The sequence below is a fragment of the Takifugu flavidus genome, chromosome 16 (genome assembly GCF_003711565.1).
Source record: "Takifugu flavidus isolate HTHZ2018 chromosome 16, ASM371156v2, whole genome shotgun sequence".
In the NCBI taxonomy this organism is placed as follows: Eukaryota; Metazoa; Chordata; class Actinopteri; order Tetraodontiformes; family Tetraodontidae; genus Takifugu; species Takifugu flavidus.
In genome coordinates this window covers 575359-591990 of record NC_079535.1, presented here as the reverse complement: position 1 = coordinate 591990, position 16632 = coordinate 575359, and the positions used below count along the sequence as shown (strand labels likewise).

Here is a 16632-nt window from a genome sequence, read left to right as displayed (position 1 = left end):
GTGTGTGTGTGTGTGTGTGTATTTTCACACTCTTTTGCAACTATGTCTCTATCTCAGGAAGAGCATTTTCTGTTCTGTTGTAATATGTTTAAAACCAAATATCAAGTCCCGATTTTTTGCAATCTCAAGTCTATTAATAGAATATTAACACAGTTAATTATTGGGATGAGCTAATGTTGTGAATTTAGATACTACACTAATCCTTCTGAACTGCTCCAAAACAAATAAAAGGAATGACGTGTATAGAATCTATTGCACCCTCTGAAGCCGAATTTAATTAGAAGATGTCTTCCATAAATTTTGTTTTATAAAGATTTCTGTGCATCTGAGTGCATGTGTGTATCCGCGCATACGGATTTGCACGCATGTGTGTGCATGTGTGTGTGTGACAGGCTGCTGTTTTCCCTTTTTCTGTCTCACTGTTTTCATTTGAATTCCACACATGCATCTGCATTACTCTTTGTAATACGATTATAATTTTGACAACAGCCATAATTATGTACTTGACATATTTTGTAATTTACAGTCTTTTTTATTATCTTTTGTTTTTATTGGTTTTTTTTTTTTTTTTACTAACACTTTATTTTTAATTCAACACTTTCTGTGACTGTTTTCCACAACTATGAGACCAATAAAAAATATCTTATTTATTTGGGCAAAATGAATCTTTAGAACATCCCTGGATGGTCACCAGTTCATTGCATCCTTTGTGAAGGTGTCCCAGCACCTTCCTCTACTACCAGAACCCCTTCCGTGTTGAACCGGGAACCCGCTGCATCTGAGCGGATGACTAATATCACCATGGTGACATCAGCCCGATGCAGGTCCATACAACTTTCCCCATCAGTAGACTCAAGCCAGATTTTGGATTTAGACTTTGATTCGGATTTTGCCTGGAAATTTTGACTTGGATGCTTGTTTGGGTCGATCACACGGTTTTGGCTTCATTATCCATGTTTAAAGAATGATTGGACTGGTTTAACCTGGCCCCTGATAATTCCCTGCTCTAACAGCACACAAAGGTAAAGATTTAAGTATACACGCTTCGTTTAGGTAATTGACTTTAACTGAACTAAAATGGCATCCTTTGCTGCACCATTTACATTATTTCGTATGAAGTTGTCATGAAGAGCAATCCTCTTTTATCCACTTACAACATTTCAAAGCATTGCGAATGAGCCCAAGGGTGCAATAAAAACACTTTAAATAGACTTCAGTGCTAGTCCTTGAGGGAATTTCTTCCTTCATGAAAGACCTACTTTAATAAATTTGCACTTTAGGCGTTTGTCTTTTCAGTTTGCGTTGTCTTGTTATACATTATTTATTCTGGTTTAAATTTGCCCTTCTTGTCTATGCTAAAACATACATATTTTCCTGTGAAGAGGACCACCTACACTACATTTCTGTCTGAGGCAGCTGGATTCATTAGCAGAGATAATGCAGCATATGTGTGCCTCCTGTAAGTGCTGCAAAATTGCTAATTTCTCCACAAAACATCCACCTAATGTTCAGCAAAATGTGTGCAGGGTGTGGGTTTTCCAAGTAAAGAAGTTATTTGTAAATGTATTCATTTATTATAAGCACACATAATGATTAAAACCTGAAATGGATAATTGAAGACTTTCCAGGTTCAATACATCAAAAATGCTTCCTCCTAGACTGAATTGATGTTTTACGCATACCTAATACCTTATGACCATCCATCACCTTGTTTAAGGAATTGAAAGTCATAAACAGATGCTGGGTTGTCCATGGCTTCCGGAGCAGATGGCTGCTTCATCGACCAGGAGGTGGTGGCGCAGGCCAACAGCCCTTTTGAGGAATTACCCATGCCAGAGACAATACTGGACCTAGATGGAAAAACCCTCGTAAAGGTAATCATAGGTAACCATACCTGATTATTTTGGGGAACCACCGCGAACAGATTCAGCTGTGGGTACTTCCTTGTTCTTCCTCCACTGGCGTTCTGGGATCACTCTGGTTACGGGCACATGCCGGCAGTTTAACTGGGCTAAGGGCTCGCTAACTGGTTGCGGTGTCTCCTGTATCTCATACTCGGTGTCTCCTTCCCAGCCCGCCTCTATGGATCCCCTCTCAGAGGTTCCTGATCTGTCAGCAGTTCTGAGGCGTATCATGACCTGGGGGTGGGGGTGTTCAGTAAGCAGCGAGGCCTCCCTTTACCTCCCGATCGTCCCTGTAAGTCTGGAATCGACCTGCTTCCAGCCACCCATGCAACCTCTCCAGACCCGAACAGAAGGCCATGGAGCTGGGTTAATCTTTCCTTTCTCCCCCATGGAGGCAGAGAAGAAGAAGGATGGGTCACTGCGGCCATGTATCGACTATCGAGGCCTTAATGAAATCACCATCAGGAACAAGTGCCCCCTGCCTCTGATGCATGCTGCCTTCAGTCCTCTTCACAAAGCCCGTTTCTTCATGAAGCTCGACTTATGGAATACTGACCACCTCGTACAGATCTGCCAGGGAGACGAGTGGAAGATGGCATTCAGCACTCCCCTTGGAAGTGTCTGGTCATGCCGTTTGGTTCACCAAATGCTCCCGCTGGCTTTCAGGCACTCGTGAACGACATCCTGCAAGATATGCAGGTTCCTGTTTGTGAATCTTGGCCACACTTTGATTTTTTCAAAGACCCTGGGGGAGCATGTCCAGCATGTTCAGCTGGTTCTCTGATGGTATTACTGTCGTTTACAGTGAGACGAGAGGCTCCCTGGGTACTGTTTATTTTTAAAGCTCTTCCCTGCAATTCTCTTGACTAAATCTCCTCTCTGTTATCTCCGTGTGCCCATCTCTATCCTTCTCGGCAAAATGTTTGATTTCTTCTGAAGGTTACTTACTCTTTAACAGACTTGGGCAAAACTGCCTTTTCCCGTTTTACTGCACCCTCTTGGAGTTCGTTCGTTCGTTCGTTCGTTCGTTCGTTCGTCGTTCGTTCGTTCGTCGTTCGTTCGTTCAATCAATCAATCTTTATTTATATAGCGTCTGTTACAATCAAAATTGTTGTAATTGTTGTATCAAAGCGGCACAAATTGGAGAGACACTTCACAACCTGTCATGAAAGCTTCAATGTGAACTATCCACCCGGCAGCGCATTAAGAACAGAAAAAGTTGTGAGTTAAAGGCAGCTTTAGACAAGCAAGGTGAATCTAATGACCTTTTATTACACACAGAAATCCGATGGTTCAGTAGGGGATGTATTCTGGAGCGCTTTTTGTCACTTCTGGGTGAAATCAAAGAGTCCATGCAGTCAAATGGGGGAAGGCGCATCGCTGCTTGAGGACACGGTGTGGATACTCGTCCTCGTGTTTTCATAATAACTAATGGATTGCATTAGTTTTACTGCATTGCAAAAGAAGCTCTGGTCCCAGTTAAGAAAAGCACTCCAACTGTTGTTTTTAAGTCTACCTGATCATCATTCAGCAAAATGGTCCCAATTTTTAATCAACACATGAAAATAATCTAAAGAATTTCAACCAAAAAGACCATCATTAGTTTAGGTGTACTAGATTATATAATAATTAACTTAAAACTGTCCCTTTCAAATGTATTTATACAACCAAAAGTAAACATTTTCAGTCTTTACTGCTTTCGAATTATTTACTTTATTTACAACCATTTACATTTATAAAATGTACATTAAAAAAACAAAACAAAACCCGTATAGCATCAGTTTCAGCACAGGTTGCTCAACCCAAGAGGGAGCTCTTTGTATTAAAATACATTAGCTTTTCTTTAGTCCTGTTTTTTTTCCCTTAAGTTTAAAGATGGCCCCCAGATGTCTGGTCATGTTCCTGCATGGCTCGCTGACTCTAGGACTTTAGTACCAGTGCCATCTTTACTTAGTGAAAGTCCATTTTTCACAATTTTCTTTGGTTCACAGTACGTTTTTTCGGAGAAACGTGAGGATGTTTTTATCTGTGTGATTTATAAAGTCATGATAGGAAGCACAACTTATCTCAGACATCTAAAACATTTTTTATACAGACAATTTGAGAATGAAGACATCACTTGATTTTAAGTTGATTTCTTTAGTAATTTAATTAATCATCTTAGAAATCGGCAGAAAATTCACAATTCAAATTGCTTGTGTAAAATTCTAGTGTAAACATTGTTGGATCTCAATACTCTCACGTGTGTCACTGCTGATCCGCGTGTTCTCTGAATGAAGACTACAAGAAGAAAAATACCAATTTCAAAATGTATTTAGCAAATAGAATCAATTCAAGATACAAATATTACAGAGCTCCGGGCCACTTCATAACTCTACAATAACAAAGTCAACTGTCAGGGCATGAAGTCTGACAACCTAACTATCCCTTGACCCAGTCTTTTATGGAAACACATATGCAAATTATTGACGTTAATCCAGTCCAATCCAGTCCTTCTGCTTGGATGACCTCGTCTTCTTCTTCCCATTCCATTGGTTGCTGACATAGTTCTTGTTCTCCGTTGTTTCCCAGATAGCCAGGTCAAAGTTCACAGTCTTCTTGCAGAGCCAGCCAGGCCGGGCGAGGCCACGGTCCATGACCACAGGGTGTACCACCACAGAGACCACCCTGACCCGGACGGATTTGAGGCTCCACACCAAGGCACAGAGCCCCCTTGCCACCCAGGCCAGAGCCGTCCACGGGACGGAAAAATAAATCAAAAAATCAATTAAAGGCCTGATTAAAAAGGTGTGTCTTGAGCCTTTTAAAAAAAAATCTCAATAGTCTCTGCGGCCCTGAGGTTCTCCGGCAGGCTGTTCCACAGTCGGGGACCATAATAACTGAAGGCCGCTTCCCCGTGCGTTTTAGAGCTTACTTGTGGAATGGTTAAAAGGCCAGTGCCGGAGGACCTCAGAGTCCGTGAGGGTTGATAGAATAAAAGCAGGTCGGATAAATAAGTCAGCCCAGGACCATTAAGACATTTAAAAACTAATAAAAGAACCTTAAAATCGATCCTGAAACGCACGGGTAGCCAATGCAGCGATTCTAAAACCGGTGTGATGTGCTCCCGCCCTCTGGTCCTCATCAGCACTCGTGCAGCTGAGTTTTGTAATAATTGTAGGTTAGTGATGCTCTTTTTGGGAAGACCAGAGAGCAGGGCATTACAATAATCTAAACGACAAGAGATAAAAGCGTGCATCAGCACCTCCATGCTGGCCTGAGAGAGAAACGGGCGGACTCTGGCTATATTCTTCAGGTGGTAAAAACCTACCTTTGTTATGTTTTTGATGTGTGGAATAAAACTAAGCTCAGAGTCAAAGATCACACCCAGATTTCTTACAGATTGAGATGGTTTAAAATCCTTTAATTTTGGTAAAAGTTTCTCTCTGACCTTCAGGACCAATAACTAAGACCTCTGTTTTGTCCTGGTTGAGCTGTAGGAAGTTTTCTGCCATCCATGACTGGATATCTAGAATACAGTTAAAAAGGGCATCAACTGGCCCTGTGTCATCAGGAGCCACGGCGATGTACAGCTGTGTATCGTCAGCATAGCTGTGGCTCCTGATGATGTCCCCAAGAGAAAGCATGTAAAGATTAAAAAGAGTTGGACCTAAGATTGACCCTTGGGGAACCCCACATTTTGTCTCATGGATTCTCGAGGAGCATGTATCCATACTTACAAAGAAGCTTCGATCAGTAAGGTAGGAGATGAACCAGTTAAGAACAGTACCAGAGAGGCCGACCAGGTTCTTCAGTCTATTTAATAAAATATGGTGGTCTACTGTATCAAAGGCGGCGGTTAGATCCAGTAGAACCAACACCGTGAGCTTTTTGTTATCTAAGTTACACCTGATGTCGTTTAAAATCTTTAAAAGGGCTGTCTCTGTACTGTGGTTCATCCTAAAACCAGACTGATGCCTCTCTAAAACGTCATTTGAGTTTAAAAAATCATTCACTTCATCATTCACAAGTTTTTCTAAGATTTTACTTAAAAATGTTAAGTTGGATACAGGCCGATAGTTATTTAAAACGGTGTGGTCTAGATTGCTCTTCTTCAGAAGGGGCTTCACCACCGCTGTTTTAAAGGAGGTGGGGAAGACACCCGTCTGAAGAGAGCAATTCACCATATATAGAAGATGTTCCTCAAAGAATCCATAAAATGTTTTAAAAAACGGTGTGGGAATTGGATCTAAAAGGCAGGTTGTGGGCCTTACTTGGGAGAAAACTCGACCAAGTGTCCTCGCATCAACCAGGACAAAACTCTCCAGTGTCTCCTCAGGTGAAAGCAATGATCCAGGAGTGTTGGTGATTAAAATTTGTTGGGATAAAAGACTGGATCTAATACCATCAATTTTACTCCTGAAGTGGTCTGCAAAGGTTTCGCAGAGGGTGTCAGTTGTTGTTGTAGGACACCTGTTAAAATTACCATTGGTTAAAAGCTCAATTGTGTAAAATAGAAATTTGGGGTTGTTTTTATTGTCGTAGATTAGTTTTTTGAAATGAGAAGTTCTTGCTTGCTTGATTGTGTTGTTGTAGGTTTTGATAAAATATTTCTTTGTGAATGGTCAACTTGGATTTCGTCCACCTCCTCTCAGCACTCCTGCAGATTCTTTTCAGTTTTTTAATTTCTTCAGTTCTCCACGGTGGTGTAGGTTTTGTTCTTACTGTTTTTGTGAAAAGTGGAGCCACAGAGTCCAGCGTTGACTTTAATTTATTGTTAAAAGTGTCAACAATAAAATCACACGGTGCTGGTAACATTTCTGCAGGAGAGCTCTGTAAAATCTGGATAAAATTTGCAGCCACGTCAGGAGTTCCCACAGCCCCCCCCCCCCCCCCCCGCTGGTTAAAACTGGTGATGTTAAAAAAACACACAAAAGTGGTCAGACACGGCCAGATGCACAACAGAGGACCCACCCACGGACAGGCCATAGGTTATGACCAGGTCCAGGGTGCGCCCCCTGCTGTGGGTCGGCTGCGTGACATGTTTAAAATCCAAACAGTGAAGGAGGGTTAAAAATTCTCTGGACACTAGGTCCGCAGTGTTGTTGGTGTGTAGATTAAAATCACCTGTTGTTATTAAAATCCTGTTGTATGTAGCATGAATGATTGATAAAAATTCCGAAAAGTGGCTGATAAAAGAGGTGGAGTATTGGGGTGGTCTGTAAACTGTTATGCATAGAACAGGAGGGCTGCTAAAAACAAAGGCATGATTCTCAAATGATGAAAACTTATTAAAAGAAACCTCACTTGATGACATTGTGGTCCTTATTATTGAAGCAGTTCCACCTCCTTTCCTGCCTCCCCTTGTAGAAAATAAAAAGTTAAAATCTGGGGGGCAAGCCTCTGTGAGAACAGCAGGTGCATCAGTGCCAAGCCATGTCTCAGTAAGGAGAATACCATCGAGTTTTCTATCTAAAATTAAGTCATTTACTATAAAAAATTTGTTTAAAAGGGAGCGCACGTTCAGCACGGCCATCTTTATGTCCGTGCCGAACGTGCGCTCATCATGTCATGTAGGTGGACATTTATGGTCCAAGTCCAGTCAAACATCCGTTTCGAGTCGAAGTGAACTCGAGGGTCGTTATTTCTTTCTTTCCTGCGTCATTTTTGTCAACGACATCAGCCAATCAGACAGCAGGTTCCTCTACGTCACTTCCAGGACTCGCAATTTGCGGGAAGTTTGTTCCTCACAGAGACTAAGTATTAAATCATCAACGGGCAACTTTTACAAGGTGTGTATTTATTTTGTGCTCTGACAAAACGCTTGGTACTACATCCCACTCGGTCGCAGTTTATTTAATATCATGAAGCTGCCGTAAAGTAGCAGTGCTAATGGGGTTAGCATTAGAGCTAATAATCGTTTATAACGAAATGAAGTTACATAAGCTGCTTTGGCGCTTTAGTTCAGCGCGATGGTATGACAATAGGTGCTAGGTTAGCATGAGCTCTAGTGCGTGAATGCACCGGGAAAAAACGACTCTAACGTCTGACTGATTTATTCATATAGAAACGGTAACACGCCAAACAAAATGACTCACAAATCAAGGCGGTTGTAATCTTGAGCATTGTCGGATACCCCAAATGTTGTATGTTGCCGATTTTCCCTTTCAGATGCCCCCCAAAGTCAAGCCAGGAGGGAAAGGCAGAGCTCCGGCTAAAAGACAGCTGGCGGAGGAGTTTCCCCCCGGGGAAGTCCTGACAGACACCCAGAAACGGTCTTGGAAGCTGGGGCACCCAGTTGGCCAGGGGGGGTTTGGACTCATATATTTAGGTAACCTGAATGCTGCAGAGCCATCCTTGGTATTAACCGTGGATCTTAAACAGATCGAGGAAGTGCACGTTCATCAGGTTCTTTAAAAGAGCTTCTTTTCTTTTTCCAGCGGATGAAAACTCTGCAAAGCCAGTGGGGGCAGATGCTCGCTATGTGGTCAAAGTGGTAAGAAACCTGTTCTCTCCATTTACCCCTCTTGAACATTGCATCTGTCAGCATCCACATTAGCGGGTTAGGGTTAGTGTGTGAAGCTATAAAAAGTAAAACATGGTAAACGAAGAAAAACTACCCAATTATGATTCCAGTAGTAGACAATGGCTCACTTGGCATTGCTGGTTAAGTTGCCGTTAAATTTAAGTTTCACCAATGTTCCCCAGGAGCCCAGTGACAACGGACCTCTGTTCTCTGAGCTAAAGTTTTACATGAGGGCTGCTAAACCGGAGCTGAGTAAGTGATTTTTTTTTCTGGCCCCAGATTCTCTCTATGAAGGCAAACAAATAAAAGAAATTAATCTTTGTCCATTAAAAAAAGACCTGAGGATTAGGTGCTGTATTACTAAGACAACAATATTGCTGGTAAATACCGTATTTGTCCTAGCAGCTAGCAGCCCCCAAAGTGAAGCATTTCTGAAAGGGTTCACTCTGTCCTGCAGTTCATGCCTGGATGAAGTCTCACAAGTTGAAGCATCTGGGAGTTCCCAAGTATTGGGGTTCAGGTCTCCATGAGAAAGGAGGGAAAAGGTGAGGCCTGCCTGGTCGACATGGCCACATTTGATCAACCCTCAAACTGTGTCCTCAGCTATACATTTGGGATGAATGTATGTAGCAGCTTCCTTTTTTATTGCTGTAATAATAGCTTCTATTCATTCATGGGGCTAAGTCTTGCGTGCACTTTGCAGGTATCGTTTCATGGTAATTGACAGATTGGGCACAGACCTGCAGAAGAGGTTTGAAGAATGTGGAAAGAGATTCCCCAGGAAACTGGTGCTGCAGCTGGGCCTTCGACTGGTTGGTTACTGCGTGACTCTTTTCCCTTTAACCCACAGTCAACGAGTGGACAGCTGGTTGCTGTCAGGCGGCTGCCATCAGTAGCATGAATGTACTCAATGACTCCTCCCTCACATGAAGGCGATGTTCATTTAAACAGTTGTGGTGATGGAACTGTCATGTCGGACTGGCGTAGGAGCTGTTCCTGAGTCTTGACCTGTTTCTCAAAAGAGATTTCCCACTCTCACCATGCGTCTTCACTCATTCGGCCAGTGTTTGATTCATTGTGTGCATTGACTGAGCCTAATTGCCTTTTATGATTGACCTATTGTGGCCTTTTTGGTGTTTGTATGTTACCCAAACTAAGTGCGGAAACACTTTGTTCTTGTGCAGCTGGATATTTTGGAGTACATCCACGAACACGAGTATGTACATGCTGACATTAAGGCCTCCAACCTCATGCTGAGCTACAGTGACGCAAACCAGGTTAGTGTAACCATGGTTATAGCAATATTATTATCTAGGGTGATTAATATGACCAAGCCTTAGAATTAGGTCAAACTTTACAATTCTGCCCTCGGTGATTTCATTAAAGTTTGATTTGACACTGAATCTTTGCCATTAGATTTTTGTTTTCTTGTATTATGACAGAATAATTAATTATTGCTATCTAATTAATCTATGTGTTAAAGCGATGCTGGTCTGCGTCTGTCAGATTCTCTCTTATATTTTTACGTAGCAACGTGGGGACTCTTGGACCGATGGTGTTGTCCTCTCCTCTTTTACAAAATTCCTAGTTGAAATGATCAGGCATGTCACAATTCATATTGGACTGGTTTGCAGTTCATTTCTATGTAAAGGGTTCGTGTGATTGGTGGTGTTTTGGTGGAGCGTTTGTGATGGGAGGCTCCTGCTGTGGTGTTATCCTGGGAGAAGTGTAAGCTGCTGAGCTAACTTCCAGAAATCTAGAAAGAACAGTAAGCTTTACACACATGTCGTAGGTCCTTTCAGATCAGAGGAGGCAGCGAGAGATTCACCACCTCACACTGAAGTCATTCATGGTTGCACGCATGTAAACACAAGGTCAGGAAAATTTTCCATCAGAATGATTCGAAATCAGATTGCAGAAAAATATGCATCACCACAAACCAGGAGCCAACAGATGGAGATCAGACTCTGGTGACCAGGACTCCACATAGGTCTGAAGTCTGTCGGCACCAATTGTGATTCGACAGAAATTTCTGTTTAATGAAGCCTGTTCATCTTTTATTCACCCTGTATTCCAACTGTTTGTGTCCATGTTCTCATTTCATTTCTTTTAGTTTACTCTCTCTTTTATCTTGTTTTTTTAGGTTTACTTGGTAGATTATGGGTTAGCTTATAGGTTTGCACCTGACGGGGTCCAGAAAGACTACAAAGAAGACCCCAAGAGATGTCATGATGGTACCATAGAGTTCACAAGCATTGATGCACACAAAGGAGCATGTAGGTACAAACACACACATGGTCCTCTCATCAGAAAACCATATAACACAAGCAACCATGTGGGAACCCACCAGTCGACACCTCTCTGTTCTAAAAACAGATTCTCCCTTCAGCTCATTCTCAATCGTTACCTGGAACTATTTAACCTTACTATCTTTTCTGACTTAGATTTTATCTGTGGAGAATCAGAAAATTGTCCATTTGTTGAAATGTGCTCGTTCAAAATAAAATGGGTGCATTACCCAACTCAATTTAATAAAAAAAAAAGATAATTTAATACATTTTACACATTTCACTCTGTCAAGATGCTGACTTGACTGAGAAACCACATAATGTTTATAATTTCCACCTGTGTTTGCAGAAAATGTGTTCAACAGAGGTTAATGGGTTATATCGGCTTTAAATAGATAACATTGGATGAAACCGTATTAATCTAAAATTATAGAACTTCAACCACTGCAGCAGCACAGAAGATGCAGAAGTAAAGTGTAAAAGAAAGAATAGTGGAATTACAACAACATGAGGGCAATAAATACAGAAATTTAAAAAAGCTGCATGAAAATTGGGTGGATGGAACGAGTAGCAAAAAGAAAAAACATCTTAATTTTGTTTGCCGGCTCCTTCTCTGCTGATCTGTCCTAAGATCTAAAAAAAACAACAACTAAATTCACCAAGTGGTGCATGTATAAATGCACAGGAACAAGCAACAAAAACAGGAAAAAATTCAAAAGGTTGAGGATCTGCTACAGAAGAACACTTGTATTGTGCCAGATTACTTCCTAAATCAGGTGTTTAAAGTTGGAAGAAGATGCTGAGTGTGCTTGTTGTGGTTCCAGCTGCATGTCGGCGAGGTGACCTGCAAATTCTGAGCTATTGCATGGTCCAGTGGCTGTGTGGACGCCTACCCTGGGAGGACAAGCTGCAGAACCCTGTCTATGTCCGAGACTCCAAAATCAGGTACGGGACCCAACAGGCTCTGGATCAGGAGCTGACATCTTGAAAAGATTCCATTAGGCTGTGAATGAAGGAGGAGAAAGGTTGATAATAGCATGTAGGGTAGAACATTGGCTCCACCTCTTTTGAAGGAATGCCACCTGCTCCTTTCATGGTCCTCTCCTCTGGTCAAAAAGACCTTACTGTATGTGTGGAAACTTTCTGCTATGTCCTCACGCCGGTACTAACTAACTAACGAAGAAGACACAGAGACCGGCATAACCTTCCATGCGTATGTATTACAATGAGAATGTGCCTAGCTTGACACAGTGAGAGCAGATCTAGCTGTTCTCTGTAGGTCATCATGAGTGACAGAAGCATAATGTGGGCAGCTCCAGGTAACTGTTGGAGCTTCATCAACTATGGGGTGACATGGGCCCACTTTGGTTGGTTGAAGACAAGACACGACGCTGCTTTCTGGACCGTCTGAAGCAGTCTCCCCACACACGCCGGCCCCATTAGAAGGGCACTGCAGTCTGTCAGCGCGACATGTGCCATATACACTATATATATATATATGTGTGTTGTGTGTGTATGTATATATATATATATATATGTATATGTATATGTGTGTATATTATATCTATATATAATATATATGTGTGTGTGTGTATCTATGTATGTATGTGTATATATATGTATGTATCTCTATGGTATATATATGTGTATTTATATACAGTATATGTGTGTGTGTGTATACGGTATATATAATGTATGTATATATGTATGTGAGTGAGTTATTTCTCTCTTTGACAACACTACATATATGTTTGTCTTTCAAGGAGTCTTGAAAACATCTCTGAATTCATGACCAAGTGTTTCTCCCCACAAGAAAAGCCAGGTATGGGACTCAAGCAAATTTAAAAAATCGAAAACTCTACCTTTTTGACCGTTTTTTTTGTTAAATACCAGTTGTATAGAAATGGCTATATGGTCGAACTGCGTGGAAACAGCTACTTTAATCAGGATTTAGAGATCATAGATTTAAAGGGGACATAGTTTGCAAAACTCTGAAAGTCTGTGGGCGGTGCCAGTATGTCTGTGGACAGCACAAAGATGCCCTTCGGCGGTGCAAAGATGCACAATCGTGCATTCAGAGTTTGAAGTAACGGCAAATCAATCCAGACGTTCAGAGCAGGGAAACTGGTGTGATTCAACTGTGCTTAATTCTGTTTTTTGGATCAAAGCATGATACCAACATTTCTTATAGACATCAAGGTACTGTGTTAACTTGCATAAAAGTAGCACAATATGTCCCCTTTCACACAATTTAATACAGTTAAAATCCTTTTATGTAGGTTCCTTTTTTTTAAGAGCGAGAATTTGTTTCAATGTTTATTTTCTCCTCATGAGAAATTTAAAGACGGACGTAAATGTGCACTTTTTCCACATATAGTTGACTTCTTGTTGCTGGGCCACTGTTGTCCAGAGAAGATAGATGCTAAATTGTCACATTTCCTCTTCCACACAATTCCCTTTTTCCTGGCTGAATGTCAGGTTTGAGGGACTTCCAAATCAACTTGTTTTGTTCATCCCAACCACTCAAACTACCAATGAGCATTCTGGGGATAATCTGGGTTGAAACATAGCATTTACCTATTGATTGATCCTCACTTGATTGTATATCACAATTGTGTTGTGCTGAGTTGTAGATGAGATTCAGAAGTTCATAGAGGAGGTGAACTCCCTGGGATACGAAGAAAAGCCAAGATATGAGACGTTGGCTTGCATCCTGAAGAACGGCCTGAAGGCTTTACAGGCCAAAGATGATGGCAAGCTGGACTTTACTCCTCCCAGTGGAGCCATATCATCTCCTGTCAAGGTACACGTACACATACGCACATATATGGTTTCACACTGCACTCAACCACGTTCTTTCTGCTATGGCGGATGTCTGTGCAATTACATTGGTGAGGAATGTTAAACTTGGAAATGATGTCACCATTTCCAAGTAAATGCTGTTAAGAGAATCAGACATGTAACCACCTTGATCTGGGCCCTCCGGCCACGGATGGATCCGGGCACGTGATCAGTCACCCACAGATGTGCTCATTCACGCTGCTCCGGGTGAGGAAATCTCCATGTTTAGGGGGTAGTATCATGTTCCCCATGTAGAGGAACGAGCAGTAAACTCTGCAGTCCATCTTCCTCCACCTAACATGGAAGCAGCCATCATCAGCTGGGCAGAACTTTTCTCTTGACGATGGTGTGACTGGTCAGAAAAAAGCTTTCACGTGGCCCCGGTGCTTTGTGGGATTCCCTCTGGTACACTTTCAATGATGACTGTATCACCACAGAACATCTGCCTTTAGGCCTCAGGGTCGGATCTTCTCCAATTCCCCAGTCAGTCATGAAGGTTCTGTCCTGTTGTCTTTCCAGAAGGCCACCAAAAGAAGGAGGCCTGAGCCTGAAGAGGACAGCAAGCCTGAAGATGCTCCCATTCAGAAGAAAATCAGAGGTTGTTTTCTTACATTGTGACACTTTTGGGTTTCTCTTTGTTTGCTATTGACATCACCTTGGTGACAGATACCTCAGCACTAATGACATGGTAACCACGGTAACATTTGCTCAGCAGCAGCAAAAGGAGTCAGGAAAAGTCCAAGGAAGGCCATGAGAGCAGGTGGCTCCAAGTCCAGGCTGGTAGAGACGAGCACGCAGACGACGCCCGGGCTGGCCAAACTCTCCAGAGGCAGGACCAAGAAGACCCCCTCCTAACAGGGGTCTGTCTGCCCTGCTCCAGCTACAAAGCTTTACATGCTCCTTTACATGCTGCACTGTATTTAATAGTTTTCATGGCACCTGTAGTAAAGGAGAAATTAATTCTTGAGTTCTAATTCATGGTCCCAACCATTCACATCCCATCACTTCAGTCAATAAACACTTTGGTCTCCAGTTTGTGAAGGTATTGGGGTCCCTTTTGATTTCAAATGGAACTTTTGAAGCCTTAAGGAGCGTTGCCACTGCTGCCGGTTTCTTTTCAAGACATGAGAGCCTAAAAATCTGTCCTCTTACAACCTCCTACACCTTCCTGATGGGCCCAGACGTGTGCTGGCACATGGCTGCCTCCAGACCTCCCCCACGGCTCGCAGGCTGACTGGGTGTGCCACAGCCAGAGTCCAGCTGTAGGGGGCAGCCATATGTAATGGCAGCTAATGGAGGATTGAGTGGGCTGGAATTGAGGGTAAATAGGAACAGTTTCAGCTCAGCTGGTCGTTTCCACTTAGCATAGCTGTTGTAGCCGCAGGCTGGCTGTGCTTGGTGTGGTCTATGGTGAGATCCTCTCAGCAGTGATCCAAACAGCCCTCGCCACATGACCGACAGCTTTGATTCGCTCCCTCTTCCAGGCACTCGATAACAGATTCCCTGGTCAGCCGGCTTCCTTTGTTCCAATTGTCTGTATTTTGGTGGGGTCCAGACAGTTGGCACCTGGGCTCCAACAACATGAAGGAGAACAGCAAAATAGCTGATTTAGCTTTTGGAACCTAAAAATATGAAGGAGGTGGAGTGTCAATGACCTTTTTTTTTTTTTTTTTGATTAAAACCACCTCAGAGTCTCTTCATCTCATCCTCTCGACCACTTGATCCCTTTTGGAAAATCTCACTGATTCCAATGCGAAAAGTGTGTGTCAAAGGTTACAACCTCATTCACCCAAACCATGTTGAGGAGGCATGTCCCACCTCCAAGTGAGGCCAGCTTGGTTATTGTAATGCTCTCTGCACCAGAGGGAAGGAGGAGAAATTGTGCACACAGTACATGGGCTGATTAAACACAGGTGAGACACGTGAGGGTTAATGGAAGGACGACAGACTGGGAGGACAAACCCTCAGAGCAGCATGGTGCTGACTGGTGATTCTGAATGGGTCACTGGTCTTGGTGGAGACCAAATCTGAGAGAATGATATGATAAAGTCATGTCACTCCTGTTCTCCATCTGTTGTCACATCTTGTATTGTTTAGCACCTCCTTTCTCACAAAGAGACTCCATCTCCCAACAGACAAAACACACACCTAAACTTGCACTTCCTGGTTCCAAGGTAGTGTATGGCTGAAGTTCTGCTATGTTCCTCGCCAGCCTGTGTAAATATTAGAAAGCAGCAGGTTCTGTCTGCGGACATCATTATTGGTACTGTGTTCAGTCCGGAGTCATGCTGGGACTGAGCTGCAGACGCTGCTGCCAGCAGACCATGGTTTCTGCAGTGCGTCTGAAAACTGGTCCCATTTGTGAAAGGTCTTTCAGATGGAGATCAGTTGTTGATGCTCTTCCCGCTGAGCTGGAGGTGATCAGCACCAACCTATTAAGCTGTGTTTCCTCTAATGATGATCTAATTCCATCCGTGTGCCCTCTCATTTTCACCAGCTACCCAAAATAATTTCATTTGCATTAAACTCACAATAGATGTTTCATTAAACTACACATCCTCAATAGCCTGCAGAGCTGGACTAACGGGAACTAGAAAAGCTCATATTCCCATTTTAAAACAGTCATGGGCCGGACTGTTCTGCAGCAGCAGGAGCAGCAACGGCAGTAGCAGTTGTAGCAGCAGCTGTAGCAGCAGTAGCAGCAGTAGAAGTAGCAGCTGTTGCAGCAGCAATAGCAGTAGCACTAGCAGCGGTGGCAGAAGCAGCAGTAGCAGCTGCTGCCGCTACTGCTGCTGTTGCTTCTGCGCCGCCACAGAACCATTGAGCTTCTCTCCAACTTGTCCAGAAGGGAGGTAATTGAGTTAGCCACTGGAAATGGAAATGGATCAGCATGAAGTTGCTTCTCTAAGGTCCCAAATTTCTGAACCTGAAGCAAACATTAGGACAGGCAGCTGCTTTTTTACTCCTCATTTGTTGTCCTACTGATATTTGGCTGCTCGGGCAAAAGCTCCCAAACGTCCTCATGGCCTGAGCGCATGTGCCGCTAGCACATCTGAAGAGTTTGTATGCAATTGTAAACAGAAGCCCTTAAGAT

General features: G+C 42.8%; 1 protein-coding gene across 2 annotated transcripts; it reads left to right on the top strand.

Annotated features, from left to right (window-relative positions):
• Positions 1–7518: 7518 nt before the first annotated feature.
• On the top strand, positions 7519–14570 carry vrk1 (VRK serine/threonine kinase 1). Of its 2 annotated transcripts, none has more exons than XM_057058856.1 (13): positions 7519–7675; positions 8055–8214; positions 8324–8379; positions 8592–8661; positions 8867–8954; positions 9113–9221; positions 9594–9686; positions 10553–10685; positions 11522–11642; positions 12461–12519; positions 13331–13500; positions 14058–14136; positions 14251–14570. In XM_057058856.1, exons 2-13 carry the CDS (start codon positions 8055–8057, stop codon positions 14391–14393), a joined length of 1281 nt encoding a protein of 426 aa, XP_056914836.1. In that variant the 5' UTR covers positions 7519–7675; the 3' UTR covers positions 14394–14570. The 2 variants fall into 2 exon arrangements, with proteins under 2 accessions (XP_056914836.1, XP_056914837.1); XM_057058857.1 differs by having other exon boundaries at positions 7520–7675; positions 14254–14570.
• Positions 14571–16632: the final 2062 nt, after the last annotated feature.

Bases quoted from the DNA above. Each gene is read 5' to 3' on its own strand.
- vrk1 (XM_057058856.1), top strand. From the start codon at position 8,055: ATGCCCCCCAAAGTCAAGCCAGGAGGGAAAGGCAGAGCTCCGGCTAAA. The intron at 8,215-8,323 runs GTAACCTGAATG...TTCTTTTTCCAG, and splicing joins GTTTGGACTCATATATTTAG to CGGATGAAAACTCTGCAAAG. The intron at 8,662-8,866 runs GTAAGTGATTTT...TCTGTCCTGCAG, and splicing joins GGCTGCTAAACCGGAGCTGA to TTCATGCCTGGATGAAGTCT.